The 19,798-nt window shown below is 40.6% G+C and overlaps 1 protein-coding gene across 1 annotated transcript in view; it reads left to right on the top strand.

Moving 5' to 3' along the window:
* The window catches only part of DNAH6 (dynein axonemal heavy chain 6), a 284,682-nt gene that overhangs the window by 158,146 nt on the left and 106,738 nt on the right, over window positions 1–19,798 (top strand). The window contains exons 43-47 of the mRNA XM_052648894.1: window positions 375–448; window positions 2,405–2,559; window positions 11,352–11,583; window positions 15,291–15,443; window positions 17,197–17,337. Coding sequence (XP_052504854.1) covers window positions 375–448; window positions 2,405–2,559; window positions 11,352–11,583; window positions 15,291–15,443; window positions 17,197–17,337 — 755 coding nt within the window. The remainder of the gene's footprint in view (window positions 1–374; window positions 449–2,404; window positions 2,560–11,351; window positions 11,584–15,290; window positions 15,444–17,196; window positions 17,338–19,798) is intronic.

Here is a 19,798-nt window from a genome sequence, read left to right as displayed (position 1 = left end):
GTTATGAAAATCATTTTATTGAAGTTCAGGAAGGATTAATATTCCTATTTCAGTATATAATTTTAAGTAAAGGAGGGAAAGTAGAAAACAAACAGCATTTTGTCAGGTAAGAAGCCAGGATACTTCTAATTAATATGTATTCATATCTGTTATTTAATAAAAATGATTATTAATAGTAAATATTCTTAATCTTAAATTCAAGAGATTATCAATCAAACCAAAGTGGTGTGGTATTAACATAGGCTTTCAGTTTCATGTGTATTAATTAGGCTTCTAAGTAAAGTAGCAGGGGTAGTTATTGTGTATATCTTACCATTAATACCCTGCATTCAAGCTAATCATTATATTAAAAATTGATTTTATTTTTTTAATAGACAAACATTTTGGAATTGCTATAGGCCTGGAATATTTTTTGACTAGGCCCATCATATTTGGAGATTTCATTAAGGTAAGTGTGTTGTAGTGACTTGACTACATTTGAAGTTTATAAAACATTTACTGTTTTCTAGTTCAAGTTCATATTCTACAGGAGCTTTGCACATGTGAAGATTCAAGACCTAGACTGAGGGGTGGGGGGTGGTCAGCAAACTATGGTCCATAGTCCAAATCCACTCACCACTCATTTTTGTAAATGAAGTTCTATAGGAGCACAAGACCCATTTGACTCTGTCTTATTTATCTGGTTGCTTTCTAATGACCAGACAGACTGAAGTACTAGCAACAGTTACTATATGACCTGCAAAGCCTAAAATATTTACTATATGGCTCTTGAGAGAAAAAGATTGCTGACTTCTGATCTAGTTACATTCATTTTGATAATAGTGAATCAGAGACTGAATTATCAGGTATTCCATTTGAAAGGAAGCAAAGAAGTTTAGTCTGTTAACTCAGAACTGGAATTCTCTTACCAATTAGTTAGCCTCCTTCATTTCAGGGTAGCTCTAATTAGTAGAAAAACTTTCCTTTTACTAAGTGCTTCAGTCCTGGTGTTCATTGGAAGGATTGATGTTGAAGCTAAAACTCCAATACTTTGGCCCCCTGATGCGAAGAGCTAACTCATTTGAAAACACCCTCATGTTGGGAAAGATTGAGGGTAGGAGGAGCAGGGGATGACAGAGGATGAGATGGTTGGATGGCATCACCGACTCAATGGACATGAGTCTGGGTAAACTCCCGGAGTTGGTGATAGACAGGGAGGGCTTGTGTGCTGCAATTCATGGGGTCGCAAAGAGTCAGACACAACTGAGCGACTGAACTGAACTGAAGTGCCTCAAGTCTGTCCCCACTAATAACATCTACATAATTTTACCTTCTAGACCTACCTAGAATATACTTCTTATAGGTGAATAACCTTATTATAGGTTAAAAGACTTCTATCTAACTAACTACCATACCTATGTTGACAGGCAGCCATCTTGTTTTACCAAGCTGACTCTTGCTTGGGCACACACAACACTACTAGTGTCTCTAAGAAAGCAAGGGCCATGTCTGTTTAGTTCAACTTAAATCCTATTTCCTACACAGAGCTGCAGCAGTGGCTCTCAACTGGTGGTGTTTAAACAAATGAATGGATTCATCTTTATATTGTATTTACGCAATATCTCACCACTCTGATAACCCTAGACAACAAAAATATGGTAATAATAAACAATTTATTCTATGAACTGTATATATTTAATGTTTCTTTTTAAAAGTTTAAAGTTTATTTTCAGGTGGTGATTATATTTCCTATGTGTTTCTAATGGTGGTATTATCAAATGGGAAATTGAAGCAAAGCAAAAAGAGCAGTTTGACTCTTCTTCCATTGCCTATGTGTATTTTAGTCAAAGATTTCAAAAGAAAATGTCCCCAGGGCAGTTGCTATGACAAAGACAATAAATTATCAATAGGTCCAAACAGGAACTCGGTGCCCTATAGTTTGTACCAAATATCATTCTCAATGATTTATTTAAACAAATGACTAGTATGCAAAAACTACATATCATTCTGGCATGATTTTTTAATAAAACAGTCTGCCAACCCTAATTTTCAACCATTTCACTTTTCTGATGTCAACAGCCTAGGAACAAAAGTATGAAACCAGAGTTAAGTTAAATGAGAGAGAAGTGAGAAAATTTTTTTAATTATTTCTGAACTTGTGTGTGAATTTTATTGCAAAGATCATTTGAAATTCCAGTGTCTCACTTGAAGAGGTTGAATTAAATGAATTTTTCAGTTAACCATGAATATCTAAGTTGCTTTAATCCCATTTCCTTCATTTTACAGCCCTGCTAGCATATATAAGCAAATGATTAAATAGAAATAGAAATAAAAATAATGGCCCCTCCTAAGGTTATGTATGTTATATATGTTTATACATCAGAACTGATCCAACTTGGTTCTTATCCAATAAATCATCTTCTAGTTTGGAGCAGATAGATCTGACCGGATTTATGATGACATGCCTGATATGGAAAAAATCGCAAATGTTCTACAGGACTACCTTGATGATTATAACCTTATAAACCCCAAAGAAGTAAAGTTGGTGTTCTTCCAGGATGCTATAGAGCATGTTTCAAGGTAAAGTGCCATCAAGTACCCAATAATGCATTGATCTATTTCTTTTATATTAAAAGGTAAGGATTAAGTTATATAAACTCTTAAAATTGACTGCTAGATGGACAAAGGTCTATTACCAAATCTTGCTATAACTTAAAAGTTATTTTTGATATCTTTAAAATATGTATGGCATGAACTTTGTATGCAATCTCAGAAGTCATTATTTTTGCAAAATATTAATAGATTGTTTTTGTTTTGAAAATGTCCTATCTCATTACAAAACAATTTTTAAAATCTAAATGTGGTTTACAGAAATATATAGAGTAGCCAGGCTGATTTAATATGCATGCCTAAAGAAATAGGAGATTTTACTTTGTTTGTAGCAAAACAAGTCAAATGCAAGGACCGTAGATTTCATCTGCTTATGAGTCTGACTCATACCCACTGCAGGTATCCTGTGAGGGTCATCCCTGATGTATAGGTATCGAGTCTGAATATCTGCAGTCCTTGGGGCACACACAACTTTTTGAAGTGGCTCTTGTCCTGTTGAACAATTCTGAAATTGTAAATATGTGTTAAAAATGTTAAAATGACAAGGTTATACTGTATAGCACAGGGACTTATATTCAACATCCTGTGACAAACCATAATGGAAAAGAATGTGAAAAAGAATATATATGTGTGTGTATAACTGAGTCACTTTGCTTTACAAAAGAAATTAACACTAAATTGTCAATCAACTGTACTTCAATAAAAAAATTTTTAAGCGTTGGAATGACCCTTCAAAGGTAAGTTAAGATCTGTTCCCCGTAACTTCTGATACTCCATCTTCTGGAGCAGTATTAATGATACCAATGGCACTGAGTGTGAATGTAAACCATAATATGGAATATCTCATTTAACTTCGGTAACACTTGTCTGTGGCTCAATATCATGATCTTTCTAAATATGAGGCTCAGAGAATGTTCCAGTGGTCTGATGCTATATAATAAACCACTGTAATACTTTGTAGCTTCATTTTTTTTTTTTTTACTTTATTTTACTTTACAATACTGTATTGGTTTTGCCATACGTTGACATGAATCCACCACGGGTGTACATGAGTTCCCAAACATGAACCCCCCTCCCACCTCCCACCCCATATCATCTCTCTGGATCATCCCCGTGCACCAGCCCCAAGCATCCTGTATCCTGTATCAAACATAGACTGGCGATTCTTTTCTTACATGATAGTATACATGTTTCAATGCCATTCTCCCAAATCATCCCACCCTCTCCCTCTCCCTCAGAGTCCAAAAGTCCACTCTACACATCTGTGTCTCTTTTGTTGTCTCGCATACAGGGTCATCATTACCATCTTTCTAAATTCCATATATATGTGTTAGTATACTGTATTGGTGTTTTTCTTTCTGGCTTACTTCATTCTGTATAATCGGCTCCAGTTTCATCCATGTCATTAGAACTGATTCAAATGTATTCTTTTTAATGGCTGAGTAATACTCCATTGTGTATATGTACCACAGCTTTCTTATCCATTCATCTTCTGATGGACATCTAGGTTGTTTTCATGTCCTGGCTATTATAAACAGTGCTGCGATGAACATTTTTTCATTATTTCTCATGGGTCCCAGCCATTCTCCCCTGGGATCTCTCACACAATTGCAATCAGACAGCACCTAGAACACCTGGCCCATCTCTGCCTCCATGTGGACTCCACTGTCTCTGCATGGGCATCAGGAGAGTGTTGGGACTTCTTACACGGTAACTCAGGGCTCCAAAGTCTTGTGCCCCAAAAGACTACCAGGCTGAAGGTAAATGGCTTTTCACAACACAGCCTTGGGAGTTACTCAGCATTGCTTCTGCCATACTCTATCAGGCGAAAGATTCATACGGATTCACAAGACAGGATCAGCAACTCTACCTGTTCGTAGAGTCAAAGCAGGTAGAATCAGAAACATTACTGCAGCCAGTTTTGGATAACATTGTGTGCCACAGAGAGATTAAGTCAACTGTCCCAAGCCCTCTTGCTAGTGAGTGGCAGGCTGAGGATCATAAGCAGTGTTTCAGGTTTCCCATTTGGTTCAGTGGAAGAGAATCTGCCTGCCAATGCAGGAGGAGGGTTGGGAAGATCCCCTGAAGAAGAAAGTGGCAACTGGCAAGAAAGAAATGGCCCACTCCAGTATTCTTGCCTGGAGAATTCCATGGACAGAGGAGCCTGGCCAGCTTTAGTACATGGGGTGCAAAGAGTCAGACACAATTTAGTGACTGAACAACAGCCTCTAGCTGGCCAGTGACAGGCTACAGGGATCATAACCAGTGCTTAGATTCTGGCTTCACCGGTAGATGCCTCGGCCCAAAATGGATCCCCTCTTTTTCATAACAGTTCCTCCAAATACTTGAAAATCATTACCAAGCTCCTCTTAGCTTTACGTTCTCCAGGCACAATTATCCCAGACTTTTCACTGTTTCCTATTAGTGATTATTTCCAGTCTTCAACATACTGAGCCCTTTATAATTTTTCAGTGTTTCACTTAACATGTGATACCCAGATTTGATGTAGTATTCTGTGGAATAAGCTGTGCAAAATGTGTGTGAGGGCAAGATTTCCCATAGGCTACTACCATGGAAAACAATTGCTTTGTTTATTTCCCTTGTCAACTATATTTTAGTGTTGGACCATATTAAGACTGACAAATCTCCAAAATTTTTTTTTCTATAACCACAAGCAAGCCAAGTCTTTTGTGCTTCCCATACTTCTGCTATTTAATTAACTCTAATTCAAAGATTTATGTTCTTCACAGCTCAAGGGTTGTAAAATACAATAGTTTACCATTGGGTTGTCAAGATACCACTTGCTTCCCATCTGCCCCTGCCAAAATACCCACACGCTTTCTCCTAACAACTTTTATTCCCATGGCTCAGGCAGTCCCTAAGCCTGAAAGAAAATAAACTAACAGCGGAATCCTGGTCTGAGAAACTTCCTGAAGAATAGACCAGACAATAGGAAAAGTCAGCTTAATTATATTTATAACCTTTCTTACTTTCATGAATGGGAATCACCAGGCTACTTAAAGTTTGCTTAAATTAGTACAGAAGGAAATTAAAAACCATTTGTAGAATGGGGGAGATTTGGTTTTCTGGCAAAAAAGACTGCCATGTGAATAATGATGTAGATGTTTTCTCTAGAGAGGATCGGTAGTTAGGAATTAGAGGAAATAAGAGCCTTCAAACACCTGCTGCTGATTAGCAATGAACAGGGCTTCCATGGTGGAAAGCAGTCTGGGGGCAAATACCAAATATTTGGTAATATAACAGATAGTACATTTCCATTTATTAGCATTCTAGGCTTTTGTTGCACTGAATAACTGAATAAAAGCTTTCTCAACTCAGAAAAAATTAGAATTGACTTCAGAGCCTGTGCTTTCAAAGAGCAGTTTGCATCAGACTATTTATATGTTACATACCCCCAAAGTTGTCATCACACTCCAAAGATGGTCAAATGGCTCTCTCTATAAAGCCATTAACAGGACTTCCCTGGCAGTCCAGTATGCTTAAGACTCCAGGCATCCACTGCAGGGAGCATAGGTTTAATTCCTGGTCTGGGAACTAAGATTCCTAATGCTGTGTGTCATGGCCAAAAAAATTTTTAAGTAATAATAAAATTAAATGACTAATTAGGAAATGTATCTCTTGCCTCTACAGTAGAGAAAATGTAACTTTGGAAGATTCTCAATGGAGGGAGGTTTTTATCGTTTGATATGTAAGTTGACAGAAAAAAATAACACTAGGAAGCAGATAGACAAGCCATTTGTTTTCTCAATCTCAAATGGAAGTAACAAATTACTATAATGTAAATGAAAAAAGGAAAGAGTAACATAAATAATGCAAGATATTAATAATATTCAATATTTATCCACTGTAGCACCCTGACGCATTATGGGAAAAAACAACAAAACATTGGGACATATCCATTGAACCCTCAATTTTATACTCTCAGAGGTAACTGAGGAAATATAAGCAAACAGATGATCTCAAGTGTCTTCTGCTAGATGTGTGTTGTGATAGAGACATAGCTGTGGAGATCATACCTTGTGGGTCTTAGTTGCTTTGGGGGAGGAATTAGCAAAGGATCTGTCAACTGGGAAAAAAAAAAAAAACCACTGTGAGAGTTGCAATTAAGTTTCATCTAGGGAAAAATGAAGACCATAGCCCCAGAGACAGCCTCTCAGATAACTCCAAGGAACTGCTCCAGAGAGGTAGGGGGAAAGTCAGTATGTAGGTGATTTTAGTGAAGGGTGATACATGCAGTCAGGCACACATTTTAACAGAAGGCTGCTGCTAGTCACAAGGAGCAGATGTCTCCTTTAATGATTTTAGTGCTCTTCTAGATATGAGAAGATATAAGAAATTGTGTTCATAAAATCTCCTGAAAATGGATATCTGAAGGCCTGTCCTACCAGTTTTTCCCAGAGCACAGAGTGCCTCATTCCTGACTGTAGTGGGAATTTCTAATAATGTACTTTCACAACCTTGAGAAATTCCACAGAAATAGCACCTGGAAAAACAGCATATAATAAGAAACTGTGTTAATGATTATCTTTCATGTTTTTCTTAAGAATAATCTCCTTGTTACAAACCCCAAGGCCAGACCCAGAAGGGAGTATGATTGGGAGCATGGTCCTTGGAACACTGGGTCAGCGTTAGGTATAAACACTCCCTACGCACTCGCTGATTGTTACTGAGACTATCCCAGAAGGGAACGACCTGGGGTATAAACAAGGAGATCTGGACTATGTCGATGTAGTGTCTTGGGAAAGATAGATCAAAGAAAGTTTTGTAGTCTGCAATTAGAAATAAGAGCTGGACTCACAGTGGACTCTGCACCTCAGTCCAATAGAGGCTGCAGATGCCCTGACCCATTGCACCAGATTTTGTGCTCTGTTTTCATTCTCGTCGCTTGCTCCTGGACCTTTAGGGCAACACCTGATCTCCACCCTGAACTCCTTTCAGGGTGTGTTGAAGGTCAGCAATTGCAGTGACAAGTGACTCCATTGTTGTAGAACCAGGTGGCAAGCATCAGTTTTTAGCTGGCAGTTCCTAAGGAAAGGAGCCACACCTTTTTTTTTTTTTTTTTTTGTAAATAACCAGATGGTAAATATTTTAGGCTCTGCTATAGTCCCTGTCACACCTACTCAACTCTGCCATTATTAGCATGAGAATGTCCATAAAGTGTTACTTATCAAAAAAATTCACAAAACAAAATGTGGTATAGAGTTTAAGTCCATTTTTGTGAACACACACATACAAGTCAACAGACATAAATTTGTTTATGAAGTGCTTACTATAAGCCATGAAATTAAAAGAGGCTTGCTCCTTGGAAGAAAAGCTATGGCCAACCTAGACAGCATGTTAAAAAGCAGAAACATCACTTTGCCGACCAAGGTCCTTATAGTCAAAGCTATGATTCTTCCAGTAGTCATGTACAGATGTGAGAGCTGGACCATGAAGAATGCTGAGTGCCAAAGAACTGGTGCTTTCAAACTGTGATCCTGGAGAAGACTCTTGAGAGTCCCTTGGACAGCAAGATCAAACCAGTCAATCCTAAAGGAAATCAACCCTGAATATTCATTGGGAGGACTGATGCTGAAGCTCCAATACTTTGGCCACCTGATGTGAAAAGCCAACTCATTTGAAAAGACCCTAATGCTGGGAACAACTGAGGGCTGGAGGAAAACGGGGTGACAGAGAAGGAGATGGCTGGATGGCATTATCGACTCAAAGGACGTGAATTTGAGCAAACTCCGGGAGATGGTGAAGGACAGGGAAGCCTGGCATGCTGCAGTTCATGGGGTCGCAAAACGTCGGACATGACTTAGCAACTGAACAACAACACCTATGAGCTACACACTACTCCCATAGAGAACAGGACAGCATCCAGACCATCATGATGGAGTGTATATGCAGTAAAGGGTTAGCAGTGTTTTTTTCCTATCAGTTACAATGATCATATTTTACTTTCTGAATTAAAAAAGTCATAAAGCCATTATCCTACTCAAATATTTGAACCTTTTTTTTTTTAGTTATCAGCATTATGAATTAGAACTAGATAAAGAACATAGAGGATAGAAAGATACTTTCCTTAAAAAAACAGATTGAGAGGGAGAAATTAAACCTTTTACATTTCTCTCATGATTTCCTGGGCTTTCCCCAATGGCTCAGCGGTAAAGAATCTACCAGCAATGCAGGAGACTCAGGCTCGATCCCTGGGTCAGGAAGATCGCCTAGAGGAGGAAATAGCAACTCACTCCAGTATTCTTGCCTGGAGAATCCCATGGACAGAGGAGCCAGGTGGGCTACAGTCCAAAGGATCACAAAGAGTCAGACAAGACTAAACACACAACAACATTTCATGATTTTCTATTTTCTCGTGACCCAGTTGGGGCTTCCCTGGTGGCTCAGATGGTAAAGAATCTGCCTGCAATGAAGGAGACCTGGGTCCAATCCCTAGGTTGGGAAGATCCCCTGGAGAAAGGAATGGCAAACCACTCCAGTATTCTTGCCTAGAGAATCCCACGGACAGAGGAGCCTAGCAAACTATAGTCCAATCTGAGATTTTCAATGATAATTTTTCAAAAAAGTTTTTACATTTGCAACTTCTTTTTAAGGAGAGTTTACTGACCTTTTAAAATATTTATTTATTTCATTTATCTGGTTATGGCTTGTGGGCTCTCTCGTTGTTTTCAGTTAGTTGCTCCTCAGCCTGTGGGATCTTAGTTCCCCCACCAGGGATCAAACCTATGTCCCCTGCATTGCAAGGCAGATTCTCAACCACTGGACCACCAGGGAAGTCCCTACATTTTTATCTTAACAGCAGTGAACTTGACTCTCATACAAACTGCTCACTTTTATACTGACATCCTTTCCCCTTTCTTGAGTGTTTGAATTTTATTCATGTTTCTCTATATACCTCAAGGAACCTTCTAGGATAGGTTTGCAGGTGGTTTATTCTCTGAGAAATAACGTGATAGTTGTCCCTCTTAACCACTGTGGAATGGCATCTTGTAAAAGAGATTCTTGAAGCCAGCCTATAATTATTTGACTGTAATCTAGTATACCTATTTTTTAGATCCTCACACATTTTTAGTTATGTCTAAAGTGTAGATTTCTATTTCATATATTGACTCATGTTTGCATGCTAAGTCGAAAGTGTTACTCACTCAGTCATGGTGAACTCTTTACTACCCTGTGGACTGTAGCCCACCAGGCTCCTATGTCCATGGGATTCTCCAAGCAAGAATACTGGAGTGGGTAGCCATTCCCTTCTCTAGGGGATCTTCCCAACCCAGGGACCAAACCCAGATCTTGCATTGCAGACAGATTCTTTACAGTCTGAGCCACCAGGGAAACCCCCTTGGGAGTAGTCTATTATATCTACATGTTAGATGCTCACAGAATTATGCCTAATATAGATATATAGATTTCTATTTCATATATGTATAAAACATCCATTCACCTATACACACACACAGAGTTTATTTTATATTTATATCTCTCTTAGAAAACATTGTGTTTTGCTTCTCTTCTTTGACTTTCTTTCCTGACCCTCAGTAACTTCCTCAGGTCAATGGGGAAGTTTTTTCTTTTATTTCAACTCTATCCCTTCATTTCTTCTACAATTCCTATAGTGTGGTCTCTGTGATTCCATTTGTATCTCCTAGATTTGTCGTCCTTACATTCCATTTTCTCTCGTCATTTTTAATATCATTATCTTTTTTATTTGAGTTCTGGGTAAATGCCTTGAGTTTGTCTTCTGCTCCACCCATTCAGTTTTTCACCATATCCTATTTTTAAGACCCATCTTCCACTGATGTTTTCACTTTGGTAGTCAGATTTTCCATCTTCAGTTTTTCCTAAACTTGGATTTTTTCCCCCCACTTCTGAGTGCTCACTCTAGTATCACGATGGCATTTTTAAAAAAATCTTTGTTGTTAACATGAATCAGAAATTGTATATAGTAAATCCACTTCAGATTGTTCCTGTTGATCTTTTCTTGAGCTGCAGTCTCTTTTCTTATGTTCAGTGATTTTTCTGCTTGCTCATCCTTAGAAATAAAGACCTGCTTGCCAATATAATGATTAACATAAGTCGTGGCCTAAATCAGTCAGCATTCCTGATAAGACTATTCACACTTTAAAGGGAGAAGAGATTTTTTTTTTAAATATAATTGCTTTACAATGTTCTGTTCATTTCTGCTGTACAATGAAGGGAATCAGCTATGTGTATTCACATATCCTCTCCCCCTTGAACCTCACTCCAACCCACCCCTCTAGGTCATCACAGAGCACCAAGCTGAGGTCCCTGTGCTATACAGCAGCTTCCCACTAGGTTAACTGCTTCACACGTGGTAGTATATATATGCCAGTCCTAATCTCCTAATTCATCCCACCTTCCCCTTCTCTGCCTTTGTCTACATGTCTATTCTCTCCGTCTACATTTCTATTCCTGCCCTGCAAATGGGTTCATCTGTACCATTTTTTTATTCCATATGTATGTATTTAATACGGTATATTTGTTTTTCTCAGTTTTCATGACCAAAGTCAGCAGCCTGTGAAATGGACGAGAGATGGCTATAAGGAAACCCCCAGTGCTTTTCGCCCAACCATGAACCTCAGACATACCCTATTCTTTCCTGTGGCCTTTGGCTGGGGAATAACCCTCCAGCAGCCACTAGCCTTCCACTGTGGGCGGGCATTCAGAGCAGAAGCCACATTTGTACCCCATAACTAAACCTTTTTCTGCTTTGTCTCCCACAGGATCGCTCGCATGATTCGTCAGGAGAGAGGCAACGCCCTGCTGGTTGGAGTGGGAGGCACAGGAAAGCAGTCTCTTACAAGGCTCGCAGCTCATATATGTGGTTATAGATGTTTGCAGATTGAGCTGAGCCGGGGATATAATTATGACAGTTTTCAGGAGGACCTGAGGAAGCTGTACAAACTGGCTGGTGTAGAAGACAGGAATATGGTTTTCCTCTTCACAGACACCCAGGTACATATTTAAATAACCAAAGAGCAAGAACAGGAAAGGGAAAGGCTACCCACTCCAGTATTCTGGCCCAGAGAATTCCATGGACTGTATAGTCCATGGGGTCACAAAGAGCTGGACAGTACTGAGCGACTGTCACACAAAAACAAGAACAGGAAAAGGACACGTGTTATAGTCTCACCTGTCCTTCAAATAGCTTGTATGAATGATGTAGTTCAGGCAATCTTCCCGTCTTATAACAGAGTTCTTGGACCTTATAAAATACTACTTCTTTTAACAACTATTACTTCCATCTTCAAATTCTACATAAGAAAATGTAAGCAGAGGTTCAGAGCATTAAGAAGGGACTTAACTTGGAGAGGAAGGACGTAGACAGCAGAAGGTGATAAACTATTTCTGTGGAAGTAAATATAAAAAAGTAATTCCCTAAGGGAAATCAATTAGGGAGCTATGCTTTACTCAAGAAAAGGAAAAAATAATGGCTATATTTTAGTTAAATTAACTTTAAAGTAGGATTACATTCATGTCTACCACAACCAATTTAACTGATTTTGAATTTAGTCTCTAATAAAGTGGCTCAACTGCTAAAGAATCCGCCTGCAATGTGGGAAACCTGAGTCTGATCCCTGGGTTGGGAAGATCCCCTGGAGAAGGGAAGGGCTACCTACTCCAGTATTCTGGCCTAGAGAATTCCATGGACTGTGTAGCCCATGGGGTTACAAAGAGTCAGACACGACTGAGCGACTTTCACTTCACTTCACTTCATTTTCGACATTGATTACACTTGGGTATTTTAATGTTGGGGAAAATAAATAACTAATATGGACATACTGTACAATACAGGGAACTCTACTAAATATTCTATAATGGCCTATATGGGAAAAGAATCTTAAAAAAGAGTAGATATAGGTATATGTATAACTGATTCACTTTGTTTTACACCTGAAACTAACACAACATTGTGAATCAACTATACTCCAACAAAAATTTTTAATGCATATATATAAATTTTAATTAATTTTTTAAACAGAAATCATCCAAAGAATGAGTGATAAATCTGACATATAAGTATTTTAACTTCATTTTAGTTTCCAAAGCACTGTAAACATGACTAAGTATGATCACAAAATAGGAAAAATATTTTTAACATATGTTACATGCAGTGAGCTTATATCTGAGTTTGTAAATATCTTTTACAAACAAGAATTGAATATGTGGCCACCAGCAGCCCCCTGCCCTGGGCCCTGCACATGGAGGCACCGCTAAGGACGGCAGTGACCCTTGCAACCCCTGCGAACCTTCTGCAGTGTTCGCAGAGTGCGCATGGTAGTTGATCCTGTGGACCCCAGTAGCCTGAGTGGAAGAGACATAACCTTCACATACCACATGCCCCCACATCTGATGCCCTGCCTCCCTAGACCTGGAGTCTAACACCCCAGTGTGCCCCAAGCTACAGGTAGAAGTCTTCCCTTACCAAAGTCATCCCATGAAATCTGGAAGATCTGACTGCCTCTTCGAATACACTGACACTACTTACGTCTACAGGGATCATGAAGAATCAAGGGAAGGTAACTCCATGGTAAACCTCCTATAACTGGCCCCAAGAAATGGAGATCCACAAGCTGGCCCACAAAGAACTCAAAATAATCATTCTAAAGATTCTCTGAGAGTCGCAAGAGAACACAGATAAACAATTTCATGACATCAGGAAAATAATGCAAGAACAAAGTGACAGCAAGTGACATCACCAAGATGGCCATGTAGCTCAGTCCCCACTTTGCTCCCCCTCACAAGAACAACTGACAGTCATTCATGGATAAGACATGGAGAAAGTCCTAGGACATGGGGGGGAGGCCGAAGCATACCCCCATGCCACAGAGACTGAGACAGACATGTTAGAAGGATAAGAGGAGCAGTTACACACTGACCACACTGCCCTACCCCCAGGCCATCGCAGCATCGCATTAAGAGGTCTCCCCCGAGCCTACCAGTTCCTCCAGTGGGAAGAAAGAGGCCAAGATGGACATCCTGCTCCCCGGTATTCTGGGCCACATTGGGGTTTCACTCCAGTCTTGAATCACAGAGATGGTGAGAAACTCTGCAGCGCTTGACCCCTAGGAATCCAGTTGTGTCATAGAAGGCTTGAGGATATAATAACCAGCACTCCGATCATGACAGACCAAGTTTTTACCCTCAGCACCCAAGTAATGGTCCAAGCCAGCAGCTTTACTCATATGCAGAGTCAGTCTGACCAAGGAGCTCAGCAGATGCAGATCTGCCTGATTCAAAGTCCTCAAATGAACTGCCTTGCCAGCCCTGGAGCCTGGTCAGGCCCCCCACTCACCCAGGCAGGGGAACTGAGTCACACTCTGCTCTCTGCTGAGTGTACCTCTTGGCCCTTCCCAGTCAAAGAACCTGACCAGAACACCTGGAAAGCTGTGTAGCCCAGCAGTGCTTAGGAGAGTCTGGCAGGAAGAGCAGATCATCCACACAGCAAAGCCAGTGACCCACTCAGCCAGGCAGGATGGCTAGAGTCAAGACCACAGACATCCTTGTTGCACATGAAGCCGGTTATTCCACTCTGCCAGGACAGGAAAGCTAATTCCTAGTGCCACCTACTGCTAAGTATAGTACCCAGTTCTGATAGTCTAGGAAACTTGATCAGAGAACCCAGGGAATCACAAAGTTCATCCTATAGCCTTGCTCATTCAAAACCAAGTCAGAAGTCCTGTCCAACTGTTCTCAGCCAGTAGCATCACCCATGACCTCAGAGCTCAGGCATTGTCCTCACCCCAAAATAGACACTGATAGCAAGTCCCACCTGCTCAAAGATGTTACCAGTTGACATGTCCAGAAACCCAAACTGAGCTGACTGGCAAAGAACAATCTCTGCCAAAGTGGACCAGTAAAATCTGGAAGGGGACATCATTTACTCTTCTTCGGGGATTTTATCTCATTCCTGGAAATGGCAATCCACTCCAGTATTTCTGCCTGGAGAATCCCACGGCTAAAGGAGCCTGGTGGGCTACAGCCCATGGGGTCACAAACAGTCAGACAGGACTGAGCTCTAACACTTTCACTTTTCTTTTATTTGCAACATGCTCTTCTGTTGCCTCATTTGGCCTAATTCTGTTTTTATTTCTATGCATTAAGTAGGTCATTCTCATTCATCATTGCTCTGTAAATAGTTGTAATTTCGGTGTGCCCGTGGGAGGAGGTGAGCTCAGGGTTATCCTGCTTTAACATCTTGGCTACTTCCCAAGATTGTTGTAGTTGTTCAGTCGCCAAGTTGTGTCTGACTTTTGCAACCCCATGAACAGCAGCACGCCAAGCTTCCCTGTCCTTCACTCTCTCCTGGAATTTACTCAGATTCACGTCCATAGAGTCAGTGATGCCATCCAACCATTTCATTCTCTGTCGCCCCCTTCTCCTCCTGCCCTCAATCTTTCCCAGCATCATGGTCTTTTCCAATGAATTAGCTCTTGGCATCAGATAGCCAAAGTATTGGAGCTTCAGCATCAGTCTTTCCGGTGAATACTCAGGGTTGATTTCCTTTAGTATTGACTGGTTTGATCCCCCAAGGCTATCTTCTTTTAAAGATAAAATTAACTCAATGTGAATTTTAGATCATATGTTTGCTTTATAATGTATAGGAAGTAAATGTAAAATGGTTGACTAACTTATAATGACCACTCTGCTTTCTTCTACAGATTGTAGTGGAAGAGTTTCTAGAAGATATAAATAACATTCTGAACTCAGGTGAAGTGCCTAATTTATTTGAAAAGGATGAACTGGAGCAGGTTTTAGCAGCCACCAGACCAAGAGCAAAAGAAGTAGGAATTTCTGAGGGAAATAGAGATGAGGTAGGACATGTCAAAATGGTAATAAGATTTTGGAAAAGAAAAAGCTGTCTCAGCCTTTTTCCAGTCACCCACAAACCCTTTTAAGCACCCCATGGGTAGAATTTTTTCAATGTAATTTGTTTTTAATCCTATGTACTTTATTTCCTACATTTAAAGCATTGGTTCATGGGACTTCCGGAGATGGTTAAGGAAAGCACAAAACAGAATCCCTACTACCTACAGAGGGTCATGCTGCTGCTGCTGCTGCTGCTGCTAAGTTGCTTCAGTCGTGTCTGACTCTGTGCGACCCCAGAGACAGCAGCCCACCAGGCTCCCCTGTCTCTGGGATTCTCCAGGCAGGAACACTGGAGTGGGTTGCCATTTCCTTCTCCAATGCATGAAAGTGAAAAGTGAAAGTGAAGTCGCTCAGTTGTGTCCGACTCCTAGTGACCCCATGGACTGCAGCCTACCAGGCTCCTCCATCCATGAGATTTGCCAGGCAAGAGTACTGGAGTGGGTTGCCATTGCCTTCTCCACAGAGGGTCATCGTCCTGTCCAAACTGGAAAGCTTCTCTTATCCTTCTTAAATACAAGTTTATTTCACACACCCCCAGTGCCCTGCCTGAGGAGTTCAGTGCTTTTGATTCCATGTCCTGTCAGCAAGAGGGCTTCCCAGGTGGCTCAGTGGTAAAGAATCCTCCTGACAGTGAAGGAGACTCAGGTTCAATCCCTGGGTCCATCAGGAAGATCCCCTAGAGAAGGAAATGGCAACCCACTGAAGTATTCTTGACTGGGAAACCCCATGGGCAGAGAAGCTTGGCAGGCTACAGTCCATAGGGTTGCAAAAAGAGTTGCACATGACTTTACAACTAAACAACAACAATAGCCTGTCAGCAGAATTATGAAATGCATTCTCTTTCTCTCTCACACACACACACATGCACAAAACACAGCTGCGGTCCACTCTCATTTCTCCAACACTGTGCTAGATTCTCTAAGCCACTGTTTGTCTATCCCAGGTCTTTCTCTTCTTTCTGCATCTTATCCTTTTTGGCCACTCTTTCTCATATTATCTCTTCTGTGTCCTTTCATGAGAATTCCCTCCACTGCTAGGTCAGGACTTACGGGCACAGACAACTATTATAAGCAGAAGTGGCTTTAACATTGGGAGGGCTAAACAAAGGGATGCCATGCTGAATTCCTTGAAATGATTATGAAATGACACTGTAGAAGTCAACAGTCAAGGACACTGCTGTGTCTGCCACAGTCATTCTGCTGAGCCAGGAAGCCTCTAACCCAGAATGCTACTGCTTCAGCTCCCAAGCCGTGTGTCCCCCACCATGTTGGGAGGAGCTGAAATAAGGAGCCACATCCAATGATAGTGACAACAGGTCCATGCCATTTCTGCTGGGCTCTGCACCTGCAAAAATATTTGCCCTGCACCGTGTCTCTCTCTCCCAGTGGTCTTCTACCTCAAAGCAAAGCTTTGTATGAACACACCTCTCCACTTTATTCAAGGGATCTCTTAAATCCACTGATGAGGAGTACTCATATCACATCCTAAACCCAAGTTGCAACAGAGTCTGAAAAATATCATTTAATCTTTTGAGTCTGCATGAGAAGAAGGGACTTGGAATGGGATGTTAAAACAATTCACGCATCCACTCCACAAACTTTAAATTTGCTATTGGTAGAGTCAGATGCATTAGCCAACACTTATTTTCATCATGGGTTCAGCCTTATTCTAAATTGAAAGTATCTTTCTTTTTGTCAGGTGTTTCAGTATTTCATCAGCAGAGTCCGTCAGAAGCTGCACATTGTGCTCTGCATGAGCCCCGTTGGGGAGGCCTTCCGGTCCCGATGCCGGATGTTTCCATCCCTTGTGAACTGCTGCACCATTGACTGGTTTGTCCAGGTCAGTGACATCACAACATATCTCTTTGAGAAGTTGGATTTGCTTGACTTTTTTTAATTAAAGTGTAATTGATTTACAGTGTTTCAGGTGTATAGCAAAGTAATTCAGTTACATATATATTCAGTTATATATGTGTGTACATAAACATATGTACACATATATATATATATATCGGACTATTTTCCATTTAGGTTATTATAAAATATTGAATACAATTCCCTGTGCTATACAGAAGGTTCTTGTTGTTTATCTGTTTTATATAAGTGAAAGTGTTAGCCACTCAATGGTGTCCAACTCTATAACCCCATGGACTGTAAGCCACCGTTCTCCAGGCAAGAACACTGGAGTGGGTAGCCATCCCCTTCTCCGGGAGATCTTCCCAACCCAGGGACTGAACCCCAGTCTCCTGCTTTGAGGGAAGATTCTCTACCATCTGCTGCTGCTGCTGCTGCTGCTGCTAAGTCGCTTCAGTCGTGTCTGACGCTGCGACCCATAGACGGCAGCCCACCGTCTGAGCCACCTATATATAATTGTATGTATGTGTTAATCCCAAATTCTCAATTTATCCCTGCCCCCACCTTTCCCCTTTAGTGACCACAAGTTTGTTTACTATGTCTGTGAGTCTTTCTGTTTCGTAAGTTCATTTGTATCGTTTTTTTAGATTCCACATATACGTGATATCATATGATATTTGTCTTTCTCTGTCCAATTTCACTTAGTATGATAATCTCTAGGTCTATCCATGTTGCTTTTAAATGGCAGTATTTCATTCTATTTTGCAGCCGATTAGTATTCCATTGTATATATGTACATGTGTGTGTGTGTATGTGTATATCACATCTTCTTTATCCATTTATCTGTATCTGGACAATTAGGTCACTTCCATCTCTTGGCTATTGTAAATAGTGCTGCTGTGAACACTGGGGGCTACGTATCTTTTCGAATTAGAGTTTTTGTCTTTTTCAGGTATGTGTCTGAAGTTGCTTTATTTTAAAAAGGTAACACACTGTCCACTAAGAACTCAAGGGTACTTTAGCTTCAAAACCCACTGGGAATTTACTCACATGCAAGAGTTGACAATGACAATCATTGAACAAATGCAGATAGAATTTATAAAGAAGAGGAAACTATTAAATTTGTCCATGTAGAGGTTATCAATGATCTTGACAAGAGTTATTTCAATGGAGTGATGGGGGGATGATGCTGTGAAAGTGCTGCACTCAATATGCCAGCAAATATGGAAAACTCAGCAGTGACCACAGGACTGGAAAATGTCAGTTTTCATTCCAATCCCCAAGAAAGGCAATGCCAAAGAATGCTCAAACTATCGCACAATTGCACTCATCTCACACGCTAGTAAAGTAATGCTCAAAATTCTCCAAGCCAGGCTTCAACAATACGTGAATCGTGAACTTCCAGATGTTCAGGCTGGTTTTAGAAAAGGCAGAGGAACCAGAGATCAAATTGCCAACATCCGCTGGATCATTGAAAAAGCAAGAGAGTTCCAGAGAAACATCTATTTCTACTTTATTGACTATGCCAAAGCCTTTGACTGTGTGGATCATAATAAACTGTGGAAAATTCTGAAAGAGATGGAAATACCAGATCACCTGACCTGCCTCTTGAGAAACCTGTGTGACATGGAACAACAGACTGGTTCCAAATAGGAAAAGGAGTACGTCAAGGCTGTATATGGTCACCCTGCTTATTTAACTTGTATGCAGAGTACATCATGAGAAATGCTGGGCTGGATGAAGCACAAGCTGGATTCAAGATTGCTGGGAGAAATATCATAACCTCAGATATGCAGATGACACCACCCTTATGGCAGAAAGTGAAGAGGAACTAAAGAGCCTCTTGATGAAAGTGAAAGAGGAGAGTGAAAAAGTTGGCTTAAAGCTCAATATTCAGAAAACTAAGATCATGGCATCTGGTCCCATCACTTCATGGCAGATAGATGGGGAAACAGTGGCAGACTTTAGTTTGGGGGGGCTCCAAAATCACTGCAGATGGTGATTGCAGCCATGAAATTAAAAGACACTTACTCCTTGGAAGGAAAGTTATGACCAACCTAGACAGCATATTAAAAGCAGAGACATTACTTTGCCAACAAAGGTCTGTCTAGTCAAGGCTATGGTTTTTCCAGTGGTCATGTATGGATGTGAGAATTGGACTATAAAGAAAGCTGAGTGCCGAAGAATTGATGCTTTTGAAGTGTGCTGTTGAAGAAGACTCTTGAGAGTCCCTTGGACTGCAACGAGATCCAACCAGTCCATCCTAAAGGAGATCAGTCCTGGGTGTTCATTGGAAGGACTGATGTTGAAGCTGAAGCTCCAATACTTTGGCCACCTGATATAAAGAGCTCACTCATTGGAAAAGACCCTGATACTGGGAAAGGTTGAGGGTAGGAGGAGAAGAGGATGACAGAGGATGAGATGGTTGGATGGCATCATCAACTTGA

Source organism: Budorcas taxicolor, chromosome 11 (genome assembly GCF_023091745.1).
Source record: "Budorcas taxicolor isolate Tak-1 chromosome 11, Takin1.1, whole genome shotgun sequence".
Taxonomy (NCBI): Eukaryota; Metazoa; Chordata; class Mammalia; order Artiodactyla; family Bovidae; genus Budorcas; species Budorcas taxicolor.
Note: the sequence above shows the minus strand (reverse complement) of the source record. Positions and strands in the feature narration are given on the sequence as shown.